Here is a 23337-nt window from a genome sequence, read left to right as displayed (position 1 = left end):
CTCCAACACAATACTGGCTCTCAGCTCTTCCTCCCAAAGCTCATCACTAACATGGACCTAGGTGTTTGGGCTCCTTTAAATATCTTCTCCTGTGTACTGACTATATAGCATGATTATTTGGAGTATATCTTCCTTCACTTATATTTTGTTAATTGCTTCAGGATATGGTTATACCTTTTTTTCCCTCATTACTACTTACTGTGTTTCATGGCACATTAGCTTGGAATGGACATTACATTTTTAGTGAATGAGTGAATGAGTGAGTAAATGAATAAAATGAGTTGCATGTTTAGATGCTAGAGTACGGCATATGGGAACTCCGCGTGGTTCTCATTTCCCTAGGAATTTTCCATTCCTCTTATGGAGAATTGGAGGTGAACAAATCTACTGACCCTGAGCAGCCCTGGCTCAGAATCAAAGGGAGCCATCTGGAGGCTGAGTTCAAGAATAGGAAGTGGCTGATCACACATTTATCTCTTCCATGGTATCTGGGTATTGAGATTGCTTCCAAATTTGTTCCTAACTGTCTCTCTCTCTCTCTCTCTCTCTCTCTCTCTCTCTCTCTCTCTCTCTCTCTCTCTCTCTCTCTCTCTCTCCCTCTCTCTCTCTCCCTCTCTCTCCCTCTCTCTCTCTCTCTCCCTCTCTCTTCTCTCTCTCTCTCTCTCTCTCTCTCTCTCTCTCTCTCTCTCTCTCTCCCCTCTCTCTCTTTCTCTATTTGCCTGCTTTGAAGGCCAGTGAAAATGTTTTAATTCATACAGCATAACATCCCAGGGCATTGTACATTTTTACCATTTAAGCAATTATTTAACAAATGCACAAAGCAAAGCATGACTGCTATTTACAGTATGAAGTTAACAGCACAGAGTTTTTTGTTAAGATGAAGTTTACAAAGCTTGTCAAAGTACAGGGGAAACTAAACAAATTACAGAGAGAAAACGCACGGTGTATGTGAAATGTTTACAACAAAAGAGTAAAATTTCATAAGATAACATGGTTTTATTATTTTATGCTTAAAGTAAAAAGAATTATCTTATTATCTGTATGTTATGCTCCCCCCAAACCCTGGAAATTCCAAAGGAAGCAACTGGAAGCCTTTAACATTAGCAGAATAGGCTTATAAGGCAGTCATAGAAATACTTTGAAATCAATTAATTGTCTTAGGAAGCAACAATAAGCTTAAAAATTGGTAAGATTCCAACAGTCGTAATGAGAAATGTATATGCCTCCTAAGAAGAATTTGAGAGAGCTTTGCGTGCAGCACCCAAGGAGCTGTGGGCTGGACTGATGTGGACATGAATATTAATCTGTGGTCTGCCCTTCTAGTCTGAAGATTCCTGGTGCTTTTCTTCAGATTCTGGTCCATGGCTGGAAATGTCTAGAAAGTGGAGAGAGCTAACTGGGAATGGCGAGTCTTTTGAAATCTCAAAGTTCACCCCTAGTGACAGACCTTCTCCAACAAGGCCTGTCCTTTCCAGACAGTTCCACCAACCAGAAACCAAGTATTCAAGCATTTGGGCCTATGGGAGCCACTGTGTTTCAAATCATCTCAGATTCTCAGATAGTGACATTGATCCGCCATGTTTGCTGCTTCAAGGATCATGCTATTGCTCTAATAGAAAGCTAATGCCTTCCTCCAGCTCCTGGTACCCCTGCATACCTGGCCCCCCCCCCCCGCCACCTCATTTCTGGAAACCACTGATCTGTTGTCTAATTATATAATGTTGTTATTTCAAAAATGTTCTATAAATGGGATCACGTAGCATCGTGAGATTGGCACTGCTTGTTCCACATGGATGCCTGGAGGCTCTCCCTGGTTGTTGCCTGTTTGATAGTTTATTCCTCTGTGTGGGTAAGAAATATTTAGTAATAGAATAGACCACATTTTAACCACCTGTCTGTTGGAGAGCATCAGGATTAATTTCGATTTGAGAGTGTTTTAGTTTCATTGTGTTGCTCTTATAAAGCACCCTAACAAAAGTAACTTGGGGAGGAAAGGGTTGGTTTGGCTTCCGTTTCTGGGTCACACAACCCATCATTTGATAGAATTCAGGGTTGGAACTCAAGGCAGGGGTCTTGGGGAAATGCCGCTGGCTGGCTTGCTCTCTGGCCTGTTCTCACACAGCCCAGACCTTCCTGCCAGTGGAAGGGATGGCATAAATATACCAGGCTGGACCCTCCTGCATCAGTCAAGATAGCCTTCAACAGGCGTGCCCACAGGCCAGCCTGATCTGGAAAATTCCTCAGCTGAGGTCTTCTCAGATGACTGTAGACTGTGTCAAGTTGAAATTTAATGCTAACAAGGATGGGCATGGGTGGAGGGTTGGAAACGGTGAGAGATAAAGGAATGGGAAGGTAGGGATGGATGGTGGGGGCGTTGCTATGGCTAAAGTTGCTATAGACATTAGTGCATGCATTTTGTGTGACTAGAAGTACTTATGGACTAAATTTGACAGTAGTCAGATGATATGGTAACACAGGAGCTATGTCCTCAGTTTAAAAAACAAACAAACAAAATATAGCACAGTGTTTTATGCTCCCATCAGAAATATATGAGTGGGCCTGATAATGTCTACCATATTTCTAGCACTCAGAAGGAAGATGCTATGATGGAGGGCTAGCCTGGGCTATATAGCAAGCCTGTCTTAAAATAAAATAAAGAATAAAAGCAAGAGAGAGGAGAGAGGGTGAGGAAGGAGAGAAAAGGCGGTTTGTGATTCAGTTTCTCTGTATCATTTTCAACATTTCTTATTATTGATGTTAGTCATTCTGATAAGGTTGTGGCATCTCAATTTAATTTCCATTTGATTGGGCATGCATTTTTATGCTCATTTTCCACTGATGCCTTTTTTTGTAAACTCACTCTGCCTGCATTTTATCCTTATTCTAATTTGTTTCTTTACTTTTTACTTTCAAAATATGAGAATTCTTTTTATCTTATACATACTAGCTCTGTGCCAGTATTTGTAGGTTACAAATAGTGTCCTTTATTCTGTAGCATTTATTTTTCATTCTTTCCATTATCTCAGGACATAGTTGTTTTATTTTCCTTTTTACTCATTGCTTTTTAGGAAACATACAGAGTGATGGCTTCGTTGTATTTTGATACACCATTTTATATAATGCCCCGCTGCTGCTGTCCTCCCACATCCCGCCTTCTGCCCTCTTGCTGGTCCTCTCCTTCTCCTAAACATTCCTTTGTCTGATTTATTTTAATTACCACAATTATGTCCAGTTCCATTCATTTCCCTGTGAATGTCATCATCTCAATCTTTGTAAATGACAAGGACTCCCCTAGGTATATTTATCAATTTTAAAAATCTACTTATCTAATTATACCTGGCTGTTGGCCATAGAGTAATGATCACCATAGACCTGCAAATATCTCTGTGGTTCGCTGAATAGCATCCCCCAGGGACAATAGTGAGGAACAGCTCAGCTGGGTCATGTGGTAGTTCTATTTGTAGTCCCTATTGATTACACGGGTTTAAATTTCCATCGGCAGTACATATGAGTTCCTCTTCCCTCACACCATTTGTTGCTGTTGCCTTGATGATAGCTGTTGTGTGGAACGTCTGTGCTTTAATCAGCATTTCCCTGGTTGCTAAGGATATTGAACAATTTTTCAATTATTTATGGTCCATTTGTATTCTTCTTTTTAGTCAGCTCCTTAACCCATTTGTTGATTGGGTGCTATTTTGGGTGTTTAATTTCAGGCCTCCTTATAGATTGTAGATGTTGGTTCCCTGTCCTTTGCACATTTGTCAGTGATTCTTCTCCCGTTCTGCTGGCTCCAACTTCATTCTATTGATTTTTCCTTTGCTGTGAAGAAGCTTTGAAGTTCTACGAGCTTGTCAGTTCTGTGAGACCGTGCTGCTGCTGCTGCGGCTGAAGTCCTTGTTATTAAGTCCTTGTTCATGCCTGTCTCTTAAAGAGTTTTCCCCTCACTGTTTCAGAGTCTGATGTCTTACATGAATATGCCTGATCTGTTTTAAATTGATTTTCATGTTGGGTGAGAGACATAGATCTAGTGTCATTCTTTTGGGTATGGGGATCTATTTTTCTTGGCACCATTACAAATGTTGTTGAACTTGAAGGCATCCATTTATCAACATTTCCATCTGTGCTTTATATTTTTGTCTTTTATGGATTGTACCTTCCCTGGTTTCTAAGGGTTTTAACCTATGTTCAGTTCTAAAAGCATCCTAGCCTTGCATTTATATTGACGTCCATGCCACGTTTTGTTCTTATGGTGTGAGACTTGTGTCTGGTTGGTTACCGAGTGTCTCCACACTACTTCCTGTAACAGTGGTGCTTCCCTTATTCAGCTCACTTTGCACTTGTTGGATGTGTTAGTGTCTACTTCCAGGATGTTTTCTGTTTCATCAGATGCACATCATCAACTCTAGAGCTGTGTGATGAGTCTTGAAACTGGCTGTCCTCTTCTGCTTTACTAAGGTCATTGTGGCTATTCTGGCTTCCTCCTATTTCTATGTAAATTTTAGAATAACATTATTCTCTGGCACAAAGAATCCTGCTCTAACTTTCATAGGCATTGCACTATAGCTGCATATCACTTGGTGAAAATTTGACCCTTCCATTATGTTGAAACTTCAAATTTATAAACACAAAGCTTGCTCAGATCTTTGTCTTTCTCAGCACTCATAACATCTCACATATAAGTTCTGTGTGGTTTTTGTATGGTTTAAACCTATGTAGTTTATTTTTGGGCCACTGTAATTAATTATTAAGTGTATTTTAAATTTCACCTGTGGGATCATTTCTACTCTATGAAAATGCAACCAAGTTTTGTTTGTCACCCTTGTGTGCTGGTTTTATTTAAGTCAACTCTCAGTTCCAGAAGGGATTCTGGTTTTGATAGATACTTAGAATTTCTTTTGTTTTGTGTTGTTTGCGGGGCAGGGCTTGGTTTTTGGAGACGGGTTCTCTGTGTAACAGACCTGGCTCTGTAGACCAGACTAGCTGGAATCTTCTACAAAAGGAATCAGGATATTTTCAGATAGAGTTTCTTCTTTAGCCTGGAATGATTTCCAGTATTGAGTCAGCCTAACATCCTTGAAATAAATCTTACTGCTTCATGGTGTAAAATTTATCATATGTATTACTAATATTTTATTGAGAATTTCTGTGTCTGCGTTTCTGAGATATAGTAGCCTATATCTTTTTTACCCTTTATATGTAGTTCATTGGTCCCCCCCTCCCCGTTTTTACTCTTTCATTGTTTGGGGAGGTGGAAGTTTTTAAAACTATGAGTTCAATTTTGCTAACAACAGAGCCATACAAATACTACTGTGTTGCATCATGGTGGTGTGTAGTTTTTGAGGAACTAATCCGCTTCTTTAGAGCTGCCAAACATATATAGACCTGCTCCAAGTAGCATTATCGTGTCCATGTCTACAGGGTCTGTTTCATTCTGGAGAGTGATAATTTGTATCATCTTTTCTTTATTTTAGTTTGTTAAAGTTTTGCCAACTTCATTTGATTTTTCAAAACTCTTTTATGACACCCACTGGGGCATCTCATCAGAGCATTTACAGGACTGTTAATCAGCTTTTCATCACTGTGACCAAAAAGCTGAGAGAATCAACTTACAGCAGAAAAGCTTGATTTTGACTAGTGGCCTCAGAGCTCTTGATCCACGTTGCTCGGCTTCTGTTCAGAGCCTGAGGTGATGCTGAGCATGGTGAAGGGCATGCTGTGGACCAAAGCCTTGAGGCGCATGGAAGCAAAGATAGAGAGAAGACCACTATACACCCTCCAAGGACACACCTCCAGCGACCTACTCTCCCCAGCCAGGCTCCCTCCCAGTAAACCTCATCACTTGAGGCTTTGCAGGAACACCTCCCATCTAAGGCTAAACAACCCACTTGGCTTCTGCTGATGTGGCAAGGGCTGGAACACAGGGCTGTGTCGGGTTTTGTTTGTTTGTTTGTTCAAGCATTTGGTAGGAGTAGAACACTGTTATCTAAAATGTCCTAGCCTTCTGGGCCACCCTTGTGCCCATCCCTTGGCTAGGGAGAACACGTCTTATTGGCTGTTTTGTTTTTTAGTAGAATGCCAGGGTTAAGTCTTCCATCTAGGCGTGATCAACCATCACCTTTGACATCATGATGACTCACAAAGGTTGCCTGAGAACACCCCAGCTTTTGAGTTCTGGATCATGGGGTCTTTTACTTTATTTTTTAAAATGATTTTAATTTTGAAAAGTATTGTAAATTCTGTATATTCATCCTCTGTCTAAAGCATAGCTTGTAAAGAATTTCTCTTGCAGATGTTAGCTGTGTGCCCTGCTGAGTTCTGGGTCATTTGTTTGTTTGTTGGTTGGTTGGTTGGTTTGGTCTTGTCTGTGCAGAAACCTGATTTTCGTGTAGTCCCATCTGTTGATACCTGGGGCTGGGGCTGCTCTTGCCGACCATGGTGCCTTGAAGAGTTTCCTCCCCGCTGTCATCTAACGGGCACTTTCCCCTGATGAGCTGTCTGTGTGCGCTGGAGTCCTGCACGGGGCAGAGATACAGGCCTGCCTTATACTTTATTTCATCCCCGATGACCCCATTACTCCTGTCCGTCCCTTGGAGGGGCTCAGAATTTCAGTTTACAGCTTTGCTCACTCATGCAGGAGTGATGGGGGGAAAAACAGCTTTCTAATTAGTTACATAACTTAGGATGAGACAGCTTCAAAGCCAGCAGCAATTTTGGGAATTCTCCTTTCTTCCACGCCCTATCTTAATGGGTGAAATGGGAGAGAGATGACGATAGAGGGAAATCTCATGTGCTGAAAGCATTATAGTTGCCAAAGTAAAGCACTTGCAGTTTTATTTACACAAATGTCATTCAGAAGATACTCGAGATGTTTTAATGTGGAAGGAAAAAAACATTACATGATGACTTACTTCAAGAATGGCAGACTAGACCACACAGGCAGGTCCAAATCAGGTCTTATGGAAATCACAGAAGAAAATCAGTAAAGGCTGATCTTTGACTCCTTAGGCTGATTATTGACTATTTTTAGGTACTCTGGCAGATTGTTGCCCAGTACTTGCCCTAAAACAGCCTGCCATGAAACAGGGCTGTAATTACTAGAAACAAGTTCGAATGGATGTCATTACCAAGAATTTTGAGGCATACATTTCTGTGTGCACACATGTATACACATCGTGTTCACCCATGCAAACTTCACATGTGTGGGGGTGGACATGTATGTGTCCCGGTGCACATGAAGAGATCAATGAACAACCTCAGGCATTGTTCCTTCTTTCCACCTCACTCACAACAGGGATGCATTGTTGTCCAACCCTGGTCCATGTCTATCCACACGATCTTCTTTCTCTGCCTCCTACCTCACAGTCACAACAATGAACCACTGATGACGTTTACAACTGTTGAGACCTAGGGAGGTGGCTCAGCCAGCAAGGTGCTGGCCTTGCAAGCATAAGGTCCTGGATTCGATCCCCAGCACCCGTGAAAAAATGCCAGGCATCTTGGTACATGCTCCTAACCAAGCACTGGTAGCAAAGAGATGGAAGGATCCCTGGTGCTTATGGAACAGCTGGTCTAGCCCCATTGGTGAGCTTCATGCCAGTCAGAGACCCTGTCTCAAAAAGATTGATGGAATTTTTTTCAGGATGACGCCTAAAGCTGTTCTCTGACTCTCTGTCTCTGTCTCTGTCTCTGTCTCTGTCTCTGTCTCTGTCTCTCTCTGTCCCTGTCCATATATATCTCAAAAACAAACAAAGCAAACTATTGTCAGATGTGTGGTGGTGCATCATTTAATCCCAGCATTTGGGAAGCAGAGGCAGGTAGGTCTCTGTGAGTTTGAGTCTAGCCTGGTCTATGGAGTCAGTCGCAGGCCAGTCAAAGCTATATCATGACACCACCATCTAAAAATGAAGTAACAAAAAACTTTGAAAGGGAGTGCAAAAAGTCATGTACCTGTGACCATGGTGATGGGAATATATAATACTTTAACTTTAATAGTTCCTAAGTTTAAAAAGAAAATGCTGGACGGATGGCTCAGGAGCTAAGAGTGCTTGTTCTTGCAAATTCTAAGCAATCACATGGTAGTTCACAACCATGCAGTTACGGGGGATGCAGCGCCATCTTCTGGCTTCCACAGGCACTGCACACACACACACACACACACACACACACACACACACACACACACACACTCATACACACACACACATGGTGCACAGATATCCATGCAAGCAAAACACTCATACACATAAAGAAAAAGCAGTTAATATTTTGCTGGAGGAAAAAATTTTAATAAATCAGGGACTGCAAAGATATGATGCTTCATATAAAGACTGTTTAAAATTACAAAATTGGTTGGCATCAGGCTGAATATTTAATGTTAAAAGATATTAACAAATGGTATATTTTCTTCTCTTTTTATGTGATTCTGAGTCATCAGCTCTTGTAGAAAGAAAAAATAAAGTCAAATATTACTCTAAAACTCTCCAAAGAGTTTTTCTTAAAGGTGTATGCCCACAAAAGTGTAATTATAAAATTAAAGGTGAGCTCCTGCCTTCATGCAGACAATAAACTACATAAGACAATTAAGGTGGCAGTGTTCCATAAAAAGGGGGTTGCCTTAATATTTCATGCTCAGGTTGTATCCCTCCGTGTGTGTGTGTGTGTGTGTGTGTGTGTGTGTGTGTGTGTGTGTGTGTTTAAATTCTTAATATATGACAATTTCTTCACGATGGCACTCTTTGAGGCCTTGGGGTTTTTGTATTTTGACAGTTTCAGTAATACGTCACTCTTCTGGCAAGTCTGAGCAGGTGCCCCCTACACAAGCTTGGAACCCCGTGGTTAAGGTGCCATTTGCTGGTAAGGCACCCCACAGGGTTCAAATTCACAATTTTGTTTAAATAATCTGTACTCTAGCCAAGTGAGCTAACCGGTCCCAGGGAGAGCAGCAGGACGCTTACACATTCCGCACGAGCACTGATGTGTAAGACTTCAGGGTCGCCTAATTCACTGACCACATCATAGTGGATGAGAGTTGCCCAATGACATAAAGTCCCTCTATGCACAGCTCCATTTATCCTTGTAAAAGTGTTGGCTTTCACAAAAAGTTGAAGCGAGCACAGTAATGAAGCTTTGTGCTCAAAGTCCTGGTACAGTTACCTACAGGAACAGACTCTGTGCTCAGATCAAGTGTTTACGTATGGTTGGAAAGAAGCGATTGATGCTAAAACATCACATTTGGTGCTTTACCTAGGTAGGACAGAAATGAAGGCTCCTGGGTGGCACAGCTCCTCAGGCTGCCATACTCTACGCGGATGGGCACTCTGGCATCATGCATCACCAGGCGCATCTCATGCAATCTCTCTGAGGCCACATGCCTTGAAGTTATTCACTAACCTTTAGAGACGAGTCTTGCATGGATCAAAGCTTTCAGTATCCATCACGGTTTTAAAAGATAACCATAGAGGTTGATAGAATGTCAGCCCCCATGTGTTGTGTGTTACCCAGGCACATCATACACGCTATACAGTGTATGTTGATATGTAATGGGCCAGAAAGATCAGAGGGCATAGAGGCCTCTCTTTTTACAGAACCTAAAATGGTTGATGTTTGAATCTACTTCAGTCACTATCAGTTGAAGGAAGATCTGATGTCCCTACGTGACAACTTCAAGACTCAGGCTTCCAGGAATAGTAGCTAGTAACTGCCAACAAGTTTCTGAAAAAAGAAAGTGATTAACTTTAACAGCAACAAGGAGAGAAGTTAATATTTGGTTTCCTCGTTTTAAACAGAACAAACAAAAAAACCCAAACAAACAAACAAATCCTCCTCCAAACACCTCCAGCAAGCCTTGAGGAATGTGTTCAAGCCACAGATTTATTTTATCTTTTTAGCTGTTGCTTAGTTTGGGATGAGGACATGTTTCGCTCTTGGAAGTCCAGGAAATTGATTACACCTCTCCCCCCTAGAATTGTGTAATGCCTCTAAATAGTTCTCCTGAAGTCTGTTTCCCATCATCACTGTGTATTTCACAATGTGTCTCCAAATGTGCGTTTAAATATTTTTATCCCAAACAATATTCTCCAATGTGGTAAGCCCTTGATTATTCAAGGGGCCTTGGCGAATGATGATGCACAGTTAGTTTGTTCTCTCGTTCTATTATTTTTTCAACATAAATTAACAAATCTGCATGGAGGGTCTGATGGCCCTTAGGGAATGCTCCTTCGGGGTGCCTTTTCTTATTCTATATATGGAAACTTTAGAAAAACCTTAGATGTCATTAGCTGTAACTTCCTAATTTGGTAGAAATGGAAATGAAAAATCACTCTCCAGCACTCCATAGCTGTGAACAGAAGAGCTGAGATTATAAATCAGTCCTCATACATCACCCCATAGCTGCTCACCGCCTCCACCTAGCCCCACCCACCACGCTCCGGCAGGTGCTGGTTTCTCTTTGCTTGCTCTCCTCTGATTGGGTGACTGCTGACCCCCGGCAGTGAGAGAGACAGCGGTGCAGTCCGATGAATTGGAAAACTCGGTGACTTTACCAGGGTGGAGAAAGAGACAAGTAAATTATTACATACAGGGAACTAGACTACAGAGCATGGTGGTAAGTTGTGGGGTACAGAGGAGAAGGCAGCACAGTTGTCAAAAGAAGCCGGGGGGAAACTTTGAAGAGTACGTGAGAGTCTTGGAAGGTGCTGGAAGTTCTCTTAGAGGAAGGGAAACATGTACAAAGGCAGAAGCCAAGCAGAGGACAGGAAAGGGAAAGAATGGGGGCAGGGGGACAATATTTACCAAGAACCGAAACATTGTTTATTACGACACAACTATAAGAGGAACACTCCCTCGCTGCGCGGTTGGGAATTGATGGGCTGAGGGGATTATTCAAACTTTACAGAAATGGGGGCGGGGCTAGGGATGGGGCGTGGAGAGACAGCTCAGCGGTGAAGAACACTGGCAGCTCTTCCAGAGGACCCAGGTTTGAATCCCAGAACCCAATGTCAGCTCCCAGCTGTCTGTAACTCCAGTTCCTGGGAATCCGGTGCTCCCTTCTAGACTCTGAGACCCAGGCATCCACGCAGTGCACTTATCCACATGCAGGACAAAACACCTACATATAAAAATAATTAAATTTTAAGAAATTCAAAACCTATTACTGAACACTTGACTCCTTCATTTATATGAAGTGAGCAGGAAAGACTATGTGTGGACATTGTCCTGTGTGTGGGGGGTGTGGAGATGTATATGTAGTGCCAAAGGAGGTCAGAGGCCAGTGCCTACCTGCTGTTTCCTCTATTGTTTGCTCTGTCCTCCCCCCCCCCCCTTCCTCTCCTCTCCTCTCCTCTCCTCTTCTCTTTGAACTTGGAGCTCACTAATTCAGGTAACGTGGCTGCCCAGAAAACTCCAGTCATCTGCCTGTCTTCATATGCCCCAGCCCAGCAGTTACAGATGTGTGCTGCCATATTTATTTATATGTTGTTATTACGTGGGTGCTTGATGGTAGGGACTCTGGCCCTCATGCTCCCACAGGAACCATTTCACCAACTGAGCCGTCTCCTCAGCTCAGGAATTGTAGTATTTCCATACACTTCTATGACACGGCTACAGTTTAATTGGCTGGATGTGTCTTAAGAATGTAACAGTGCCTTTCTCTGTGAGCACTTGCATCGCCTTCAGTGTTGTACAGCAAGAAATGGTGTCTCGTGTACATCCTTGGCTATGTTCAGCTGGAACACTTTCAGAAACAAAACTCTTTAAAGAGAACAAGCTCTGGAGACTTCCGGTGAATTCGCTCAGTTTACCCTACAGAAACATCACATGTCTTTCCCAGCTCGGGAAAGCCCGATCCTCACACACCTACCTGTAGGGGGCACTAATTGCCTTTGAGATGCTGCCAAATTAAAAGGCAGCCATTCGTTTTCATTTCATTCTGAGCACTAAAAGATTTGTCCTGTGATGGCCAGCCACATGCACTTCTTCCTTAGGAAAAACTGACTCTCTCTATCTCTATCTCTTGGCACACTCACAGGTCTTGTGTTATTACAAGTCCCACCCCATTCTTCCTCTTTCCTCCCCGCTTCTCCCTCTCTCTACAGAGACTTGTTATGTAGCCCAGGCTAGCCTCAGACTCAAAATCTTTCTATCTCAACATCCTGAGTGCTAGAATTGAAGGTGTGTCACCACACCAGGTGGTAATTTGTTTCTTTCATCATTTTTTACACATCTTTTAACAGCATAGTATTTTTAAATGGTAAATCTGACACATGTCAGGTTTCTGTCATATCAGATCAAACAGATTGGTGATAAGATTGATACCTGGTGCTAAGGTTGACACCTGGTGCTAAGGTTGATATGTGGTGATAAAGTTGACACCTGGTTCTGCCGCTGCCACCTTCACTTATGTGCTTTTGTATTTCACTCATTCTTATTATTTCTTCTCTTTTTTGTTTCATACTGTTCGGTTTTTCTTTGTATTTTTCTCTCTGCTAGCTTGGAAGTCATACATCTTTTCTGTTATTCGCAGTTATACAAATATTTTTATGTACAAATCAGACTCTGCCTTTTCTTTCCATTTCATCATCTTGCTATACACGAAATGATCTGCTTTCTTGTCTCCACACATCTGTTTCTCTCATATCTTAAACCTTTCTTCTTTATGTTATGTAAGAGTTATTTTCTTTCTCTGATCATGTATTTTCTTGAGAAAAGGGAGTTTTACTTGATATTTATTTCAATTTTCACATCTATTTCAGTGCAGTGCCAGAATGTTACATGTAGGAACATGTGACTACATGTAATGCTACAATGTTACTACATGTTCCAAAAGTTTGTCAGGCTCAAGAAGTTTACTAAACACTACGTTTCTCATTATTGTGTTCTTGATTTTTATTTCTTTCTTAGCCAAAAAGAAAAAAAAAACAAAAAACAAGGAAACAAAAAACATGTCTTTATTTTCTAAAGTCATGTGCACAGCCCAGTGTCTTCCTTCACTCTTGACTCTTTGCCTATCATCATGACTATTTGGATTCATAATGTCCTCTTGCGTAGCTCTCTACCTTAGTCCATGTCTTTTGTTCTGGCATTTGCAGTTGCACTGGAGAAATGAACTATCTGCTTGATTCTCATCACTATCTCATTTATTTTTCTCACAAGCTTGTGCTATGTTTCCTTCCTGCTGGGTGTGACTTGCATGATTTCACTTGCATATCACTGTGCATCTCTGCATTAAAGCTCCAGGTAAGGACTAGAGTCTCAGCCCTGACAGGACGGAGGTGACTGCTGCTGGGCCTATAAAGCTATGCTGTCCAGCGGGCCTATTGCTTCTGTCAATCACCCCCAGTGGCAAGGTTCATTTTGCCTTTGGACTTCATCTTATGTATGACTGTCTTCATCTAAGTTATATAAGTATTTCTCTTGCAAACTCTGATTTCTATTTAAAGGCCACCTTGTTGTCTCGCTCTTGCCTGGGGATCTTTATCCTCAGCATTCGGGGGAAGAAACGTTTTATATGATGTGTAATTCAACAGCACTTCACTGATCACTAACAACATGCTCTGAAGTAAGAGTCCCTTCCCTTATGCTGAACTGTTTTTCACAGGCCAGTCACATTATTAGTATTTTTTAATGTCTTTCTCATTTTAAAATTTTTAAGTGGATTCAGAGCTGGGATTTTCTAGCACATGCCTTGGGAGTTTGGTATTTTTTTTAATGTAATGAAGAATTTTAGAACCATGGTTAGATTATGAATCGTCTGTTGTGATTACTCCATGTTTTTTGCATGGAGCCTTGGTTGTGGTTTCTCTGTTCAATAATCAAACCCACCTTCCAGCTCGGCTTCATTTAATTGGTCAGTTGAGTGTTGCCGAGTCCCCAAATGGCTTACTCTCAAGCTGGTTTACAGGTGGGCAACCCCAAAGGGCTGAAGGGCAACAAATTCTAAGCCATACTCTGTGAGCCTTGGAGACACCGGATCTTTCCTTCCTTTTTCTTCAAAAGACCTTTTCCCATCACTGAACTGTTTCCCTCCAACTCTTCACTTTCACCTCATCCCCATCAAGAACTTCAACAGAAATGATAAAGGAGTGACCTCTGCTTGTCTGAGGGGCACTGGGGCCTCAGGGTAGGGGTAAATGGATGCACAGAACGGGTGAGATGAAATATATACAAGATTTCCCATTTGTTATAATCTACTGATGATCTTTGATTACTTTTGGTCCCTTAACAGACACCGCTGGTTGAGTTTTCCCGTAAATCCGCCCAGACATGTCATATTTTATGACAGAAACTAATTGTGAGCCAGAGAGGCCTTTGTACTCTGTACATAACAAACAATGTCAGTCTTTGGGGTTAGCTGCTTTTGGATCTAGAGTGTTGCCAGAAGACCTGGGTTTGATTCCCAGCATCCACATGACAACCAACTCTAGTTTCAGAGGATCTGATGCCCTCTCCTGGCCTTTGTGGAAACTGCAGCCACATGGTGCACATAAGAACATGCAGCCAAAGCACACACATAAAATAAAAACACAACAAAATATTTTTAAAGATTTTTTGCTTAAATAATATAATAATTATTTTGTGTAGAATGCTGTCTGCCACCCCATCATTTTAAATTTTTTTCTGAGTTTCTATGGCTATATCACATAAATAAACTCTGGACACTTGTCTGCCCACAGCTTGCCCATCAGGGACGTATAAGCCTGAAGCTTCTCCAGGGGGAATCAGCACGTGCATTCCATGTCCTGATCCAAACCACACCTCTCCACCTGGAAGCACATCCCCTGAAGACTGCGTGTGCCGAGAGGGGTACCAGAGATCCGGCCAGACCTGTGAAGGTGAGCTACCTACTCCTGGCAAACAGGAAATTGAAAGCTGATCTTGAGCTCTGTGACACGAAGAGTGTGTGTTTGCATCCAATTCATTTAGGATGATCTTTAGCATTTCTGCCTTTGGTCACAGTGGTGTGTGTGTGTGTGTGTGTGTGTGTGTGTGTGTGTGTGTATGTGTGTGTGTGTGTGCGCGATTTGCTTCTATTTCATAGTATTTGTTAGCACTAAATACATAAGCATCCCCAGAGACAGGATCTGAGATCATAGGAGTGACGTGATTGCAGAAAACATGAGTTAGTACTTAGAAATGAGGAATGCTACAGCTTCAGCAATGAATTTGAATAGAAAATAAGCTTGTCTTGGCCATCACAGTACTCAGAATAATTTTTAAAATTTTTTTCATAAATATTTTTCTATCATGTCAGAAGTTCAACGTATTTACAAGTATATAGCACATGATAGAAGATGTATTTTATAGTCTGTATCAATTAGACTTTTTCTTTTTTACTTTCTTTCCTTGCTTTGTTTTTTGAGACAAGCTTTATCTGTGTAGCCCTGGCTGTCCTAGAAGTCACTCTGTAGAGCAAGCTGGCCTCAAACTCAAAAAATTCTCTCTGCCTCTGCCTGCCAAGTGCTGGAATTAAAGATGTGTGCCATCACTCCAGTCTTGCTGTTTCTGCATTACTTCGTTCTACCTTAATTAATAGAGAAAATAGTTAATGATCTATGAAGGTCAAGACCTAGGCTCTAGGGCTATAGCTTGTGAGCCTCTAGGTTATATGGTGGAGCACGTGTTTAGCACACATGATGTCCTGGGGTCCAGCACCAAAGCTGGGGAACAAAGCCTGGGAGATCTTACATTTATCTATGCCAGTATTAAAATAAAACCCTTTGAAGCTTAAAAAGTAGTGTTCTACCTACAGTGCATTTTAATTGGTAGTAAATATCTACCAGGGGTCATATGTAAAGGTTCTTCTTCCAAACACTTAGGAATCAGAGTGGAATCTATATATATGTAGACATACAAGCAGGCAGACAGATGGCATGCTTTGCTAAATAAACTGAAGCAATGCAGTCCCAAATACAGACTCTGACTTTGCTTTTTGCTTTTCTCTCCTGAATGTCAGTTGTCCACTGCCCTGCCCTGAAGCCTCCTGAAAATGGTTTTTTTATACAAAATACTTGCAAAAACCACTTCAATGCAGCCTGTGGGGTCCGATGTCGCCCTGGATTTGACCTCGTGGGAAGCAGCATCCATTTGTGTCAACCCAATGGCTTGTGGTCTGGGACAGAGAGCTTCTGCAAAGGTATGCAGTCTGGCCAGTTCATGTTGTTTCTTGGTAGTCTGGCCTGACATTCACTATTTAGAGTCTAATGGACTGGTCAATTATTTGTCGATTTTCCGTTCTCAGAGATCATACTCCTAAGGAAAAAAAATTATAGGAAGGTGGAGAACTGCTAAGTTTGACTGAGCCCATCATTACAAAAAAAAAACAAAAAAAAATTGCCATACTTCTTTAATTAATAAGCAAAAAATAAATAAAAAATAAAAAAGTCTGTCTAGAGCAGCAGTTCTCAACCTGTGGGTCGTGACCCCTTTAGAGGTCACATATCAGATATCCTGCACACCAGGTGTTTACATTACTATTCATAACGGTAGTGAAATTATAGTTATGATGTAGCAATGAAATAGTCTTATGGTTGAGGTCACCACGACATGAGGAGCTGTATTAAAGGGCCGCAGCACTAGGAAGGATGAGTAACACTGGTCTAGAGGTAAATGGCAGGTTATTCAAACTTCAGTAGGAGTAACAAGAACACCGGGACTGAGGACAAGTTCTGAGACAGTCAGAGTGGGGGCTAAAGTCCAACCACAAGACAGAGCTTAAGTCACACCAGAGTCCTGCAATGGAAGCACCTCAACACAAATGTCTCCAGTTGTAGAAAGTGGAAGATTTATCATGGTGCTGTCCCAAGAGTTCAAGGCAGCAGGAAAAGGGGTGGGAGTCATGGCTTCCACATAGAAGACAGAGTAGAGTCTCAGATCCACCACCCCCCTCCCCCACTTGGTCATCTCCATCATCTGAGTTCCTAGTTCTAACAGCTGCCCAGCCCCAGCCTCCAAAGGCTTCACAAGGCAGGAGGAAGGACGCTTTTCAAGGAAAGAGAAGAGCAAGCCAAGGACTCGAGGACCTCCCTGCAACAGCCTGTCCCCCAGAAGCTGCTCCAGATAGTGTACTACATGTGAGACATAGGTACATGGAAAAGCCAAGTCATTGATTTTTTTCTGATGTTCAAATTTAGTTGAACATCTTGGTGGGTTGATTTGCTCATTGCGAAACCTGGCAGCCTTACTTTGTCTGTGGTCAACACTCCTTGCTGAGGACTTGACTTCCCCAAGACCCCATCCATAATTCACCAAGATCACTGGGTAAAAGATGCTGTCTCCTGGGAACCCTTGTGCTTTCATACCCAGAGAAGAAGCTCGCTGACTCACCATTCCTGGAGCATTTCAAAGTTCCACAAACATGCAGTCCGTGTTTATTAGGCACTGAAACCTAACCCAGGGGTAAATAGGAAACTGTGCAAATTAGATCTCTCTCGTGTACCCTGCAAAAAGTCAAGGGGAAGCTAAGATCGGCAGGTTGAGTAAAAATGGCACACAGGGGAGCATGGAAAATTAGATGGATGAGCCCCAAAGGCATTTGCATTGATAAAGTAAGAGTAGGAATTGAGGGAGAGTCTAAGAATAATGAAGTTCCTTAGCACAAGGAGGAGAGAGGGGGAATCAAAACCAATTGCTCAATAGAAACGTAGCTAAAAGTAAAATTAATAAAGTGAGAAATGTAACCTGGGAGATCCCCTTGAAAGTGGGGGATAATTTCAAAGACAAAAGAACTCTGAACAGAAAAAAATGGTGTGGGAGAAAACTCGCCACTTGGCGTGTTCCTCTCATATGAGGAGTTCAGAGAGCGAGTGGAGTTGAGGACAGCAGTAAGAGAAGATCAAAGCCTATAAGCCCAAGGTGAAATCCTGAAAATAACTATGCACAACCAAAGCCTTTAGATCCGGTTTAAAAATCAGTTAGCAAATGCCAGAAAAGAATATTAAAAACAGACCAATGTCTGGAAATAATTTTAGCAACATATCTGAATGCCCTAGAAAAACACAAAAGAGCATTGGCTTCCTAGTTACAAATAGCCTCACCTCCGAGAGGCTTCACCTACGCTGAGGCTGTGTACTGGGTGCTTGAGATTTCTGGAGAATATATTTCTATGATTCTGAGAGAAAAGACTAAGAATATTGATTTCCAGTCTCACAAACCACACTAAGTGTGTGAGGGTAAAGGAAGGTCATTTTCTGTCACGCGGTAAAGCCCACACCTCCTTACTGAAATAATTGTTGACCTGAAACATTTTCCTTGAAGTCACCAGTTATTTAGCAGTTGCCAGTTCTGTGTGAAATGTTTACTCTTTCCTCCAAATAGTGGACAGTGAAGAAGACTCCATTTTAATTTTCTACCCATGACTTTTTGAGGGAGAAAAGTGGAGTGGGCAGTCTGTCCCTTCTGAGAAAGGTCCTGCCCCTGCTCCCACTGCCTTCCAGAATCAAACCCAGACCTCTGCCTTACACTAACAGCCATAGATGTCCACGCAGCACATCTCTGAAAGCTGTTCACACGGAAGCCTGTCTCAAGCCTTGATCATCTGCATAAACCTTGATCTCTTGCCAACCTCTTCAGCCTGAGAGGCGTGGCCCTAGAATGTTCTCTGCAGTCTTCCATCATTCCGGTCGTTATGCTGTGGCAGGGTCACTCAGTGAAACCTGTCTGTTACAGGGTTAGGGACTTATTTTGGAGGTCAAACGCTACACAATTTTGCAAGGAAATTGAACTAGAAAGCTCAGAAGAGAAGTTGGAGCATCAAAGAGTCCCTCGTGACTCAACCTAAGATCCCAGGCCTGGCAAGCCTTAGAGGTGGAAGCCACCAGGCACACTCAGATGCATTCTGGGGAGTCTGAAAGAGCCTTGTCCTCTATGCAGCCAGAAGTGAACATGGCCCACCATTGGACACCAGGCTTATCAGTGAGACAAGGAGGCAAGTAGAGAAAAGTTGGAAGGCACTCGTCCTCCTTGCATTTGTCCATGGCTGACTCTGACTATAGTGACCATTGCTGTACTTCTGCCTCCCACAGCAAGTGGAAGTTTCTCTTCTGACCTAGCCTGACTTGGGACCACAGGAGGGATTTTCTTATTTCTTACTTGACCACCCTGTTATAATACCAACTACCACAGCAATCTGCACTGTTGATTAACTGCTAAACTGTTAATAGAGCACTGTTAATATAAACATAATATAGAATGTAATTTTTCCTCCCCTCTAACCCAAGTTATAACTCTGGCCAATGAAAATTTCAATTTGACAACTATGCGTAATGATAAACATGCTTTGTACAACGATAAACATATTTCTGCTAAAGGAAAGAAGCATGTTTGTTCTTTTATGTACCGTCAATTGCTATTATAATATAAACATATTAATCACAGCAGGGAAGATTTGACAAGACTATGGATTGCCCTTAAATTCCTGCAGCTTCTCTACGAAAGCCACTACCCAGCTCGCCTTTAAGTAGATTTGTCCTGAGTGAAGACTTGGGTCCTTCCTTTACCGTATTACCCAGGCCTTGGGGATCTGCTTGAGATGCAGTGCAACAAAGCAAGGACCGTATTTCACCAACTATAAAATGTATTTTCCCCCATTTTTTGTGTGTGTCTGTAAAATTGGAATGTGCCTTGAAACGTGCAGCAGTAAGCAGTCTCCTGGGCACAGTTGTGGCTTCAGCGGTGGCTCATAAACAGTGGTGTGTCTGGCTCTCTGAGATGCTTGCATTGGGCAAGGCTGCATTCTGTTTATGCAGGGATGTCTGCAAAAGTAGTATTTCACACATATAATCTAAGGGACAGAGAATAATTTTCATTTTGTCATAGTTTTTATAAAAATCTAAGGCAGAGCATTGTATACACAATAATAAATAAATAAATCTTAAAGAAAAAAGAATAATGAGTAAAAATTAGATTCTACACTGTCAATATTACGTAATGTTGAGTGATGATTGACAGGTTTCATTTTTGTTCCTCTTAGTGCAGTGTTTAATCTCCTTCATAAAGCACTCACAGTCGTTTTTCATTTTCTTTGAGTTATGTTTCATTCTAAACCCCTGAGGGAGTCTTCAGTGATGCCTCAGTAATAACTACCTAAAACGCAGCAGCACTGTAAATTAAATCCTGGGATGCTAGGTTTTTCCTGAGGAAAAAGTTCCAACATCAAGATGCCTGCATTTGACATCAGATTTGCTCTATTTCCAGTTAATAGACTGAATCACAATTTGGAGATTGACAGGAAACACATATCTGGGCAAACAATCCTGTTCATCTTTTAAGACAATACTCACAGCACATTTGCAGGTCTGGCACTGTCTAGATTACATAATAGATTGTTCTCTCATAACGAAAGACCAGATTCTGTCTTTATTTTCCAATTTTAGTCATTTTTCTAAATTATTAACTGGTGTATAATCTATACATAATAATTGTGTATTGTGGAGTAAAGTGATTCAATACATGTATACAATGTGACATGGTCAAGTTAGGGTAAGTTACCGTTTTCTGAACCAACCACATATTGATTTCTTTGAAACAAATGTAAATCAAACAACAAAAAATTATAAGTTGAATCTAGTAATTACATGTGTACCTGAAAACGGTAATAAATATTCACTCTTGAATGTAGAGTATAAAAATGTCTAAGAAATAGATATAAATGACTGTGTCTGCCTTGTTTTCCCTAAGGAGCAATAAAAGTTTATTTAAAAACCAACATTTGAGAAGCAATATAGCTTGTATCTGTGACATCAGCTCTAATTTGCCCCGAGGACCCGTGAGAAATGTTACAAATCCATTTCATCTTAGCTTTGGAAAGCTGGGGTTTGATTTTTCAGGGTTTTTTTTTAACTAAAGGTAAAAGCAGTTGCCTGATATGATTTTCTATTTTATACATCTCAATTATAGGAATTTATCTTATTTACCTTTTAAGCCAAGCCAGCAGTAAGCATGACAGTATGCATGTTGGACACATTTGATAACAATCCTATGTGGCAGGCAGAATATTTTGATAATTTATTAATAGTTACCTTTAGGCCAAATTGTCTCAATGATTGCAGGGGACAGGGTATTTAATCCTCTCATTTAATTCTTGAATTTTCTCTATGGAGTAGTAAATCTGAAATTTATATGTAATTCACTTAATATTTATGCCCTTCCAACTGATGTGATTTGAATGAGTTCCCACACAATAAAGCCTGCCAGTAACCTCAGTAGACTATGCACTTAAATATTTTGCATCAGCTTTCTTTCCTATTCTTCTACATTCATTTATCAAAATAAACAAATACACATTCTTGCTATTTAAAAAAACTTGCTTATGCATAAAGCTATACTCGGAGTTCCCGCCATAGTCTTGATTTCCAAACAGCATGCTGAAGACTCTCTACGGCTTGTTAGTCTCCTAGCCTTCGGCGTTGCACAGCACTGTCTGCAGTCAAGCTGACCTTAGCTCCTTTGCCGGGTCCTTCCATAGAGAATTGATGAAGGAAATGATTGAGTGCTGCATAGAAAGAGTCTGACTTGTGTGCAGCAACTTGTACCAAAGTTCCAAACATCAATTCCTTGAGGTTCAAGGTTTTTCTCTCGTCTAAAACGAAGACAGCACAGACAAGCCAAAGTGGGTGGGAGAATCCCATTGTCACCAGAGACTAAGGTTTCTTTAGTGTTTCCACAACATCATCTTAATGCGTGGTACTTTTCCTATAGTGCTGGTAAATACATAACAGTGTGCTGGCATAGTCAGGAGAAAGGGAGGACAGAATAGCACCCTGTCCGTTGGAAAGTCGCGTTCAAATTGGCTCTTGTTAACTGCGGTGAAGTTGGAGACTGGCGCATGACGTGGGCTTGTTGTGCTGGGAAGAACAGCTACTGGGTGGCAATTCACAGACTCTGCCACAGCGGGCGGAAACAAGCTATCTTAGGACATTAATCAAAATTAGCACTAAGAATGAGGTTTTGCAGTGAGGGCATGAGAAGAAAGGAGAGAAAACCCTGGAAGGATTGGAGTGACTGGCAGACAGTAGAATGCTAGAGTTTAAGATTATATAAACTGAGCAGTTTTGCAAAAGCCGGAACTATTGAAAAGTCCAGCATGTAGCCCGTAGGTCTGAGAACTGAGTTGATCGCGACCTTGAAACGTCTATCCTGGAAGAAGAAAAACACTTTCTTTTGGAACATAGCCTGGAAAAGTCGCAGCAAAGGCCCAGCTGAGGGCGGCAGGCACCTCTTTTTTGGGAGCCACCCCTATTCTACAGCTGTGGTCCTCTAGCTAAAGCTAGATTCCTCACGCAGTTTAATTCCCCATAGGTGGGCTGCAGACTGCACATCGTAGTGATGCAAATAAGACGTAGGTTGGTAAGGACCCACAGTTTTTCAAATGAGGATGTGTTGTTTATCTCTTGACACTTAGGAACAGGAAATTGTCTTGCTTATAACACAAAGCCATTATTAAAGTGACAGTTAACGCTTCTAACTGTGTTAAGTAAAATGTAATTGTTGACATTTTCTCACATTTTCCACAGTGAGGACATGCCGGCATCTCCGCCAGCCCAGACACGGCCACATCAGCTGCTCCACAGTGGAAATGTCCTACAACACCGTGTGTTTGGTTACCTGCAATGAAGGATACAGATTAGAAGGAAGTGCAAAACTTACCTGCCAAGGGAACACCCAGTGGGATGGCACAGAGCCCCGGTGTGTGGGTAAGTGGCCGGAAGGTGCGAAGAATTGGAAAAGACCTGGATCTGAACACACGTTCTTGATACATATGAGTAAACGTGTACATATGCGTTCACGTGGCAGTGCACATACATTTTCAGGAACATTGTTCAGTCACTCTGAGGCTTCTAGACTTTTTTCTCCTTTCTTCCCAATGACTGCTGCAAAACTTCAACTATCCGCCTGGTAGGCACCTTTCCAGGCAGAGCTCAGCGTAACAATGTGCCCCGTCACGGTCGCCAACTCCACCACCACACTCCACAGAGGGAGAATACTCTCTCCATTGTTAAGAAGACTCCAACCTTGAATTCAGTTTTCTAGCTCACTGAAGTGTACAGCTCCAGCCAGCAAGACACACATGCACGCACGCATGCACACTCACATGCACACACGAAAGGCAACTTGAATGGATTTTTTTTTTTAGAAAACCAAATGCTTTATAATCACTTTATTTGTTGAATATGATTTATTCTTGCCTTGCTGAAAGGACATAAGTGTGAGCCAGCAAATTTTAATGTCTTTTTCGGAAGGAAAAATTAAAAACTGAATGTTTAATTCCAAAGTAAAGAAAAGTTGCATGCAAAATTGACCATGACATAATTGTTGAAATGGAAAGAAAATGAACTATAGAAGGAG

The 23337-nt window shown here is 41.7% G+C and overlaps 1 protein-coding gene across 1 annotated transcript in view; it reads left to right on the top strand.

Annotated features, from left to right (window-relative positions):
- SVEP1 (sushi, von Willebrand factor type A, EGF and pentraxin domain containing 1) overlaps positions 1-23337 on the top strand; it is a 175951-nt gene that overhangs the window by 47331 nt on the left and 105283 nt on the right. Inside the window, exons 4-6 of the mRNA XM_084779540.1 lie at positions 14670-14828; positions 15950-16129; positions 22506-22685. Of these exons, the coding sequence (XP_084635666.1) occupies positions 14670-14828; positions 15950-16129; positions 22506-22685 (519 nt within the window). The remainder of the gene's footprint in view (positions 1-14669; positions 14829-15949; positions 16130-22505; positions 22686-23337) is intronic.

This window comes from Acomys minous, assembly GCF_964271855.1.
Source record: "Acomys minous genome assembly, chromosome: 1".
Lineage (NCBI taxonomy): Eukaryota > Metazoa > Chordata > Mammalia > Rodentia > Muridae > Acomys > Acomys minous.
The sequence above is the reverse complement of the archived record's forward strand: the minus strand, read 5'-3'. Positions and strand labels throughout refer to the sequence as shown.